The sequence below is a fragment of the Heliconius melpomene genome, chromosome 13, assembly GCF_056956725.1.
Source record: "Heliconius melpomene rosina isolate 202511_hmr_F chromosome 13, ASM5695672v1, whole genome shotgun sequence".
Lineage (NCBI taxonomy): Eukaryota > Metazoa > Arthropoda > Insecta > Lepidoptera > Nymphalidae > Heliconius > Heliconius melpomene.
This window is the reverse complement of record NC_140401.1, coordinates 10,202,408-10,214,438: the sequence shown is the minus strand read 5'-3', so window position 1 is coordinate 10,214,438 and position 12,031 is coordinate 10,202,408. Positions and strand designations below refer to the sequence as shown.

The 12,031-nt window shown below is 30.2% G+C and overlaps 1 protein-coding gene across 2 annotated transcripts; it reads left to right on the top strand.

Moving 5' to 3' along the window:
- Positions 1–2,987: 2,987 nt before the first annotated feature.
- LOC146532921 (uncharacterized) lies at positions 2,988–10,631 on the top strand. 2 transcript variants are annotated; one of them, XM_085196585.1, is made up of 2 exons: positions 2,988–3,299; positions 8,503–10,631. In XM_085196585.1, exons 1-2 carry the CDS (start codon positions 3,132–3,134, stop codon positions 10,393–10,395), a joined length of 2,061 nt encoding a protein of 686 aa, XP_085052711.1. In that variant the 5' UTR covers positions 2,988–3,131; the 3' UTR covers positions 10,396–10,631. The 2 variants fall into 2 exon arrangements, with proteins under 2 accessions (XP_085052711.1, XP_085052712.1); XM_085196586.1 differs by lacking the exon at positions 8,503–10,631 and adding an exon at positions 6,406–8,381.
- Positions 10,632–12,031: the final 1,400 nt, after the last annotated feature.

The following is a 12,031-nucleotide window of genomic DNA, read 5'->3' as shown; positions in this document are numbered from 1 at the left end:
TAATTTTAAATCTGTGCTACTAATCTTTTCAAGTACTTATTAAAATATATTTAAATGTCTATTTTTAAACGAAAGAAATTATAAACAAAAACCTACCCACTAATAACTACTATAAAAAATATGAAATCAAACATATCGCGCTGAAATAATACATTCAACTCCAATTATCCAATACGTGCAAACGCATCTAAATCTTCGTTGCTATAAAGGCAGGCGGGTTTTTTTTTCGAGCTTGTGGTTAATGCTGAAGAGGGTATTCTGTCCCTGATGAAAAGCAAGCACTACGTGGCTGCCTGTGTGGAAAATTAAATAGAATGCATTGGCCGGGAATCGAACCCGGGCCGCCCGCGTGGCAGGCGAGCATTCTACCACTGAACCACCGATGACTGCTCATGACGCGCTTGTATAAGCAAAACGTCGCGGGGCGCGTTCGCAGCAAGGATGTTTAGATATTGTATATTAACTTCTAAAGTAATTATGAAAATGAAAAAACAGTAAAAGACAGTTTTGATCTACATTAAATGGCCAACGTAACTAATATACTTATTTATATGCTGAGAGTAAGGGATAAGTGAAACATAGCTGATGTGTCAACAATTAAATGCGTTTTTCTCTAAAACTATTCGCAATTTCGAAATACTGTAAAAAGCAAATTTTATCTTCGTTTAAGGTAGAAAATTAATAAAGTATTTTAAAGGATAAGGATTAATACCATTATGGAAAAATATCCCTCACAATAAAAAATATATTGAAATTACTATTTTTAGACAGAAATATGATCACTACACGTTATTCTTAAAAGATACGAATATGCCGTCGCTGAGTTTTTTGTAGATCTCATTAAGAGGAACAATACTCCAGTACATTATTTTCATGTAGTACTTACCATTAAAGCAGCGCATGCGCGAAAGTGTCTCAACGGGTAGGACTTTATACACATTTATCGTATTTATGTTAATTTACATAAGAATGTACAAATAATAAACTATATATAAACCTTCCCTGAGAAATACTCGACCTAATGGTGAAAACCGCATAAAAATCCGTTGGGTGGTTTAGAAGAAGAAGAGTTAGAAAGTTCAGACAGACACAAAAAGCGACTTTGTTTTATAAGATATAGGATAGGATAATAACTATGAATATGGAGATTTTTTGTTACTAGAAAAAGATAAACAACAAATATCACAAACTGTTAATCATTTAATATCAGTAACAGAAATTATTCGACTAACAGATAATCTCAAATCATTTTACATTTTTAACCGAAACGGAAACTGATTTTTATTGAATGATTTTATTTTTCGTATATCTGTATCCAGATCCGTAATAATACAATCGTTACGTGTTTTTATACGTGTTATATACTTAATCTATAGAATTGAGATGTTATGAAGCTCCATACCCGAAACTGAAAGTACGGAATATACGAAATAAAAAAGTTAACCATAACCAACTCCAATATAAGAGTTTTAGATAGTTTTGGATATAGGCGGAATCTAAATGAGAGCCAGATGAATTCGTCTGACCTAGAAGATACACTAGCGCTTAGTACAACGTAGTGTAGTACGAAAGACGTTGTTACTTTAAAAGATAAACAATAAATATCATAAACATTCAATAACAGATTTTTCTGACATAGTTTCTGGAAAATGTAATATCAGTAACCGAAATTATCCAAACGTAAGGAATAATCGAAATACAACATCCGTATAAATATTACGTCCGTAACATCACTAGCATAAAATATCTAAGTATATTCTGGATCCTTTCATTTTTTTGTAAGGAGCGTAAAACCCACAATAGACTATGGTTAGACCAAATGCGAGGTTAGGTTACGCATAATATAAGAAATTAAAAGAAAATTGAACAGTCTGTGATGTTACAATAAGTACTTTGCGCCTTTATTCTAAAAACATACGAAATAAACATACTATCGTGCTATATATAATACGAGCATAATTTCAACCAGCGCTATTACATATGTCAAATCAAAACTCTCTTCCTAGAAAACGCTACTTTAATTTATGAACTAAGGAAATCAATTTTCATTAATAATAGCTATAAACAAAATACAAATAGCTTGTTAACTTTTAGAACTAGAATTTAGTTTTTTTTATAATTGGTAAAATATTTGTCGCTTGTTTTGAAAAACTTTTGAATTGAATATGTATGAAAATTGAAAGTTGAGAGAAATAATTATGTTGGTTTAACATTAATGTAATGAAAAACGACAGTGTATGCTTAGAGACATTAGATTCGATTCCTAGACGATTCCTATCTAGTACAGATATTAAATTTGGGACAAGTACTTGTACTTATCAGCATTATATTCTAAATAATTCTAAAATCAATAATTTTATTCAGTAAAAGCTTAACTTTTACATAGTTAAAATTAAAGTGTAACTTTTACATTTCTAGTAAATTTTAGCAGCACAAAGGTCATACATACAAAACGTGTGGTAATTTAAAAATATAAAATACAAGAATTTCACTCGCTAGATGGTCCCCTATAGTAGGACTGTCCGCGCTACGCTTCGCTGGTTTACGCTATAGTGATGTAAGTTTATGTGCGATACCGTTCTATTATTGTAATTACTTTAATAATTTTACTAGTGATGTATTTGAGATATATATAAAACTAAAGACGCTGAGGCCGTTGTGGCACAGTGGAACAGCGTCTGAGTGTATACGCGATGGTTATGGATTCTATACAAACACAATATAAAATATCGTGAGAATAAGTTGGATGTGGAGAACGAAGTGTCTGACAATAATTTCCCACTGCCTACAATTCTATATATTGCGTAAAGTTTAAAAATTAAATCATAATTTACAATTTTGATTTTATATAGACTAGTAATGTATATCTACATTCACCTACAGAGCAATCCGGAAAACGAAAATGTGCATAAATATAAAAATATTAAAATATCGATAAAATGAATATACACGTAAAAGTACGCATACCACCACTACTGTCACGCAGCTCTCAAAGAAAACACAGTCCATACTCGCTAAGAATTCGCATTTTTCAGCTCAGACGCGATCGACGCGTCCGAAGCAAATGAATATTTTATCCGTGAGTGATGTGATCCACTAAAATTCATTAACATCTGCTAAAATTCGCGAAAATGTCAATCGAGGGCTCGGATACCAGCTCCCATATTAGGCAATTCGGTTTGTACAGAACCATCGATGCGAAAACTGAAGAGTTCCTTAAGTTGTCCAAAAAACGTCAAATTAAACAAGGATGCGCATGCGCAGCCATATCGACTGTTATCACCGTTGCGGTTGTGATTGTAAGTATTTTCTTAAAATGGTGAAAGTGTAATTAATATACAAATTATGTTAATTTATTCTTGTTATCTTATATTTTTTATCTTTTAATTTCTAGTGGCTAACTCTTGGTTAATACTTTTTTTATCTTAGGATTTGTGTGTAAATTGTGAGTTAACGTTGTATAATAAAATAATATTTTGTGTTCGTTTCTTAAACTTTTTATATATGCAATAATTTGAGAAAATTATCTTGAAAATCATTTTTGCACATTCAATATTAAAACAAGTAAATTATATATAAAACGAATAAAGCAATTAACGCTCAGAAGATTAAACCATATCGATGAGTCGGCTTTCTTTGCAAAAATGTTTGGTGAGCCAATGTTAACTAACTTCCTGCAATTTATTTATTAATTTAATATTAAATAATGTTAATGTTAGATAGAGCCTTGTTTGAAATATATCATAATATATCTTTGTATTTGATTTTGATATAAGTCAAATTATATAAAAAAATTACATACATTGCCGACCTAATAGGATTATATGATGATAATGAACTATGAATAGTTATAAACTCCCAACACAAAAACCCACCATCATAAAGAGCTGATAATCTTCTAATGGCTATTCAAGATAATCTTGAATCATGGCAAAGAATACTCTCCCGATTAAATTACCTTTTAAATAAAAAAACTAAATCAAAATCGTTCATACGCTAGGGAACTACGATGCACAGACATACAAATACAAATAACACACATACTAAGATTCTGTTTTCGTTAAGAATTAAAAGTATCCATACTTTAAAATTAATAACAATGTAATTTTTCATTAAATTTTCGATAATATTATAAATAAAGAAAGTAAATCTTTAAGCAAAAAAACTATTATAAGTTACACTTATAATTTTACACCACGAAGTTTATTATATGAATACATACATCAATGGGTAAAATTGACTATTAGAAAGTACATGTTTTCATTTTTCACGAATGTTCCGCATCTTAATTTTCTATTTGAATATGAGGAAGCAGCTGCGAATAAGGCTCTCCACTCTCCAATTTTAATACTCTCCGCATAAAAATACGCCGTCATAAAAATCTCCGCTAATCAAATCATAGAAATAAAAGGATTGAGATATGATTAATAATCTTATCAATTATAAAAATTCCAAAACTATTCGATGCTTCTGTAAACGTGCTCGATATCGCACACGTTAAATAAACATAACGTTACGTGTAATTCAAAACACTTGTAAATAGTCAACAAGCGACAATAATTATTTTAATCGTGCACAATGTTCTTCCTCGGTTATTTACTAAACAGCCAGTGTTGTGTTTAAGGCATTTTCTCTTGCATTGTCCGTATACGGTTTTTGTCACTTGAAGTATTGTTAAACTATCCGTGACGGTTGCATCTTAAGTAATACATTATGTTCAAACAACCGGTACGTCTCGATATTAGATAGATACGTTACTGGTAAACCGGACCGTAAACGCGACAGGTTGTGAGTTCGATTCTTACTCGAGAAAATGAAATATATAATATTTTCATTTCAAACCTGGCAAAATACGACGTTGAGTTCCGCCAGTCAATACGCGGCGCCTCCAGATTTCGGTGAAAAGTCGAGAAAGGATTATTTTCAATTTTTTTATTTCTTTGTAGTGGATTTGATTACCATGCGATGGAAACAGTTTATTAATAAATAATATTAACATCTATTATTAGCTAAGAACCGTATCTGTATAAATTTAAAAATCACGATAACAGAAGCAGTTATTCATAAGTAACCAACCACATAATTACTAGTTGATATATGTATCGTATCGTAATCATTCCTAGAATCTAACATAGCGATATTATCGTATGCTACTAAAGAAAGTCTAAATACCTTCACGCCGTATCCCGCATATAGTAGGTTAGGCAGAGGGAATCCAGTGTTAAGACATTCCGTTCCCCACACACCGCCTAATTTTTAAGACAGTGCGTGTTGAGTGGTGGAGCTCAAGCAGAGAGAGGAAACGGAAATAATTGATTCCTCCGAGTCGAAATTGAACTCACAACTGTATCGTGACGCCGATTTAGCCGAGTTCACTGTAAAGAAAGTTGAAAACAATACCATAATTACAATTAACTCACGGATTCTCACGTTTAGCTGTTTCGGCCATAGAGTGGTGGGTTAAGTGCTATTTTAACTTCCGGTCAAAGTAATCGATCATAATCTAAGTTAGATAAGAGTGAGAGTTGAAAGATTTGAAACGTTTTATAATAATTTTGTGTCGATGTCGATGTTAATGTTTTAGTTAAATGGTTAATGGTTATTTACGCTAATTACGATTTACGCAAAATTTTATTCAAATTCTTGCGTAATCTTGTTGCGAAACTATTTGAAAAATATAGTGACGAAGCACTCATTTTACAGGCTGTTTTATAAGTATTTATGGTTATTTCACTCGTTTGTCTTGTCTTATCTATAAAATGGCCTATTATAAGTCTCATACTTATGTATGTATATATGAATATGGGATCACAGATCAAAAAAATGTATTTCTAAATATTCCAGAAAATATTATAATCAATTTCAGTGGACAACAAAAAAACGATGCTAACATTTGTGTAAATAACATTAAAAAAATATTTTCTCGGTAAGTTTTATGTCAAATTGCACCTTTTACTAATCATAATATAGTGGTAAATCATTTTTTGCATGAAATGATTGCAGATTTGATTCCCAATCGTGTCATATTTATTTAAAATAATTTTCTTTCCCGAGTTTGCCTATTTGATTTCGGCTACATAAAATCCCTCAGAGAAAAGTATAGAAAAATAGATTTTCTAGTTTGGACACATCTAAACTTCACTATTATCATATTTGTCAGTTTTATTAGTTTCTATTTTCTTTGTTTATGACGCTTAAATAAATCCTATGAAAGGAAGTGAATTTCAATGTGAATGATAGTACAATATACTCGTAGGTACTTTCATTCACTTTTAAGATATTGACAATATGAAAATTGATTGCATGTAACAAATTATCATAGTCACAGCAGAACAGCTATCAATATAAAAATTAATGTAAGAATATGGAAATTTAAAATTCAATAATTTTTCCTTTCACTTTCAGAGCGTCATAATTATCTACGAATACAGCACGATCACCAATTCAAAACGAGAAAACAACTTACGACAAAACTGGCTCAGTCTTATGAACAGCAGCTTAGAAACGATGCCGTTTGAAGTTAAATTTGATAAGACAAAGCTCAACCCAGCAACAGTTCAAATCTTACCACTTATACTAAAAACAATAAAGAAAAATGTGTATTTTGATAAAATTATAGAAGATTCTGTTAATTTAAGCACTACATATGATAAAAAAGAAACTACAGAGGAATTTTCTCATAAAATTGCACCGGAAAGCACAAAAACCTGGGTACGCTTTCCAGTATCAAAACTTTACACGATAGAATATAAAACTTCTCCTGTCTTCTATTTTAAAAATCCATCAAAAAATATAGAATATTTCACAAAAATACGAAAAATTAGAGATTATCAAAGAGTTATGAATTATGTGGACAAAATGATTAGTGACAAAGTTTCATTAGGAACCACAATACCAATGGCAAAATATATTTATAATGCATACAGAATACCAAATATAGAATATACAACACCAATAATAAAAACAAAAAGAGGCGATAAGAAATTTAAAAATATTAAGAAAAAACTAATTACTACCTCCACACAGACTAAAGAACCAAAGTGCAGCTGTAAAGAGAGTGTCAAAGATCTGTTGAGTAAATTTTTGACTAATCTTAAAGAGTTATTGCCAAGCATGACAGGTCAAGCCCACAACACCCCAACACCGTGTAAGGTACATCAGTCAGTTAAAGAAGTAAAAGCTTACGATAAAAGAACTCAAACAAACAATAATTTATTAATTAATTCGCTGCATAGTACGCCAACAGAAATTACAGAACAAAATTCACATTTGTCAGAAAAGTACCAAATAAAAAATCAAAAACAACACGATGTTACCAAATATAAAAAACTTAAAGGAAGTATAAAAGATACTAGCGAAAAATTTGATTATTCTTACAAAAACTTTATCACGAAACAAAATTTATCGGATCCATATATAAAATTAAATTCTAATAAGCAGCAATCAATGACAATACAAAACGTTGAAAATAATAACATTCAAAACAAAGAAGAAACAACATTCTCAGGCTTACAAACAAATTATAAAGACTATACCAACACCGAATCAAATATATTTAATTATTTCAAAGTTCTTGATGCTCATAGCCTGGAATTAGTTAAAAGAAAAATTATTCCAGGTCGTAAAAAAGTAGGTCTATTTAAGAATAAAACTGACAAAAGTATTATGAAAAATATTTCATCAGTTTTACCTATATACAATACAAGTGAGCCGGGACCAAAAGCTACTTTCTTAAATAATTCTGAAATAAACGATTCCGAATACATAAATATAATTCCTACAAAAGCACGTAGTGACTTTATTGATACTACAATTCAACAAATAATTACTGATACAACAACGTTGGATGAATTAGTAACACAACGTTCATATAATTCAAGTACTGTGAAAAACCCAATGTTTGTTTTTGCTAATTTAACGGTAGAAGAAGAAATAGATAAGATATCTACAGAAAATCCAGAAATAAATATAAAAAAACTTGAAAATATGATAAAAAAATTAAACAATTCTACAATATACAGCGATAGCAACAAAGCTCCGGAATATGAATGGGAGTTAGTAAATGTTGTAGATAATAAATATAATGAAGATTTACCAAATTCAATGATACCAGAAAGTAGATCAAGTTATTTAGAAATCCAACGCAATGAATGGAAAAATGAAGAGCAACATGACTATGACAATAATTTAAATAATTATTTATTTGAATAATATTGTTCAATAATTATAATAATATCCATTTTAAATTATATTAAAGTTGTTGAATAAATATTTTTTATTTATATTATAACACTATTGCTGCCTATGTATTTTCTTTAAGCTTTAATTTGTTTGTTTAAATAATATTCAATTAGTGTTAAATATAATATGGCTTAATTTTTTTTATTTTATATATTCATATATATTTATTTCAGAATTTACTAAGTTATTATACTGATATTTATCTTTTTAGTATAATTTATATTTGAGACTTTTAAATAAAAAATATGATTTTTTTTTCAGATAGTTCTACTAATCTACGAGTATATGATTGCAGTAGAAACCTCCGTTGTACAAACCAAGGATATTCATAATAAGTCAAAGTATAATAAAAAGGAGACGCCTATAGCAGACAGACTTGATGGAAATTATTTTGGCGTAGATCAAGATTATTATGAAAAAATACCACTCCTCATCAATGATTTACAAGAAAGCTACATTGATTTACCTGAAGTACAGACACGATCTTCAAGAAAAGAACACAGGTCTATCATTAATAGAATAAAAGCAAGGACTTCTACCATCACAAATAAATTTGTAAGAAAAACGAGTCCGAGACCATTTATTTACGAATACAGAAGCCCATATCCAATGCCTTTCAGCAAAATGTCGACAAATCCTAAGCATTGGCTAGAACAATATCGTAATTCTCAGAGATTAAAAAATCTGCGTGATGTTGTTAAATATCTAGAAAGAACGTTAAACGCGAAGTTCAGTGACTTTTATTTACCTAGTACCGAACATATGACTTTTTCGGAACTCTATGTCCCAGTTAGTAGTGATAATATAAATTCTCGTGAGGTATCTAAGGAAATAGAACGGAACAACCTAAAACCAAACCATTATATCGACCCTTTATTCATTTTTAAGCCAGATAGTCCCGGGGAAATAAATTTATTAGCTGATGGCTTAAGATTTGCGCCATTTTTAACATCACACCAGGAAAAAAATGTTAAGCTAGATTATGCCCGAGAAAGTGAAAAAACAAATTGTAAAAATAGTGGTTGTTTGCAATACAATAAAAACAGGGACAACAGCTATTTTATTCCTTATTCTGATAGAATCAGGAGCACATCGGGTCCAGTATTAAGTAATAAACCAAAAATATTTGCTCATTCTTCTAATTATTACTCATCTCCAAAAGTACAATTTAATCCTCAAGAAAACAAAAAAGAATATAAAATAGACCTCGATAAAATTTACTTAACTACGATGAGGCCAACTTTATTTCAGTTTAGACGAAAATCAACTTTGCCCGTTAGACGAACATCAAACAAAAATAAAAGTTCAAGATTTCTAGATGTTAATAAAAAAGTTCAATTTTCTTCTTCATTTACTTACGACAAGAATAATACTACTCCGAGGAGCAACATTAACGAAATATTAATGGAATATAATGAAACATTTAAAAGGCACCCAAGTAATACTCGTACATCATTAGATAATTATGTTCCTAATTTGAAACAAGAAGAGTCGATAGAATCTGCAACTGTTGCAAATATACCAGAGCCAAATTTGCCTCGTATTGAAGATTATCACATCGGCAGTTCAGGTATCATATCAATTGAAACTAGTTCCCCTCAAGCGTTCCCTATTTCAACATCAGTTCCATTTCAAAAGGATTTTTTAATTCCAAGTCAAGACCAAATTACTACGAATCCCCCTGATATTATTAAGTTTAGTCCAGAAGACGCAAGAATACCAGATCAGTATTTAAATTTTGATGAAGGTTTACCCAATACAGTTAGACTCACCGAAAGCGAAAGAATTTGGCAAAATTTTGAAAGCTCCAGAATAGGTAATGATGAAAAAGAGGCAAAAACTTTAATTATAACACTAAGGAATATGCTTGAAACTACTACTACCGAAACCAATTTAGATGACGAAGAACAAATTGAATTTGTAGGTACTACGGAAGAAGAAATCGAATCTACAACAGGTACATACGTACCTCAAATAAACGGCCATTATAGGAACGTAAGGAATAAAACATTGATTTTATTACAAGAGAATTCGGAAAAATACAGAAAAAAAAGACTCGAAAATTTATTGTCGATACGAAACTCGACCTATGTCCCCATGTACGTGGATATAGTGAGGCAAAGAAATACTACTTTCAATAGTGACTATAATTAACTTTAGGGCAACACTCGTGATTCCCACCGACTTACTTTTTACTTTTCGTATTTTTTTTGTCTTGTTTTTGCTTTTTCGTTATTTTTTTTTTCTACTTTAGAAATATTTTTAAAAGATTATAAATTGGTAAATGATTTTTTTATTTATGCTGTTTGTTATTTACTTTTTTAATAATAAATTAAGCAATATTTTGTGTTTGATGCTCTTAATATCAATTGCGGGCATATTCGTGAATGTTTTTGTAAATAAACTAAAATATTTTGTTATAATCCGTTTTTTCGTTTTCTTTTTAGTCGCCTTGTTAATCTTCTAATAAAAAAGTAATCAAAAAATAATTTAAAAAAAAAAACAAAAAATAATAATTCAAAAATACTAAAATGTTAGGAAAGAAACAATAGAGTATAGATTGAGATTTTTGATGAATTAACTATTTTTAATCATAATTTATAAAACCGAAGAGCTTCTTAAGATTAACAGACCCTTCCTTGGGAAGATTTAATAGGTTTCACAATAATTAATATTTTTAAACAATCTTATTTTTAATAGTAATATTCTTTAAATACAAAAACTGTAACCACATTTACTAAATAAGTTGCGCCATCTACTGATGAACACAGAAATTATTTTAAAATTAAGACACAACACTTTGATAATTCAACATTGACTTAATTGTGAATAGATGGCAGGATTTAGCTGTAGTGGTTACATTTTTAATATGGATTTTTTATATTTACTTAGCAAAGTAATCAGACACGTCCGTTTGTTAGATCGTATAATATTCTGATCGCCCGCAATAAGAAACTTGACGACTTGAAAATACAAACTAAAATATTAGTTTCCAAAGCAGTGATTCTTCCTTGCTTCCTGTATGCTACAGAGACAGGGTCTGTCATAAAGCAGTAAATAACGCAGTTTTAGAAAAAAAAATGAAAAAAATAGAAATATATTAAAAATATTCACTTCATTCCAAATATCATTACAGTAGGGTTCCGGGAAGTACCTTTTATGTTTTGATTATACCTACGGCGAATTTCATACAAAATGCAGCAAAATCGATGCATAAAAGTTCGTATCTTTTGATTGCGTTGTCTCAGAAGCTTAATTTTTTAAGTGCTCCAAGAGACTTCAATTTCAGCTTGATGCCCTTACGTGGTCTCAAGATGGTCTTGACAGATGGACAGACGATTAACAAAGTATTCCTACAATAATTTAGTTTTTTCCCTCTGACATATGGAACCCTCCTAAAAAAGCAGCTTTATCATTTTTCCGCATAGTGGGTTAAGTAGAGGAAACCTTGTGTTAAACCATCACGTTTACAACATCCGCATCCTTACTTCTGTCCATTTTTTGAGATATTGGCGGAACTCAACGCTGCGCTTTGTGTACCAGGGTTGCCGAAAAAAAAAATTGTATTCACAATTATCTTACAGTTGGACGCAGTCCCACTGCGCCATGGTGGCTTCATAATATTAATTATTGTTTAACATTTTTCTTTTACTAAATCAAAATATTTATAAAATATAAATTGTAAAAGTTAATTTTTCGCTCCCATGACCTTAGTGCAACAAATTCATACGACATTATAACGTGACCTAACTCTATCTGTCTCTTTCCAACAATATCATTATCGTATCTT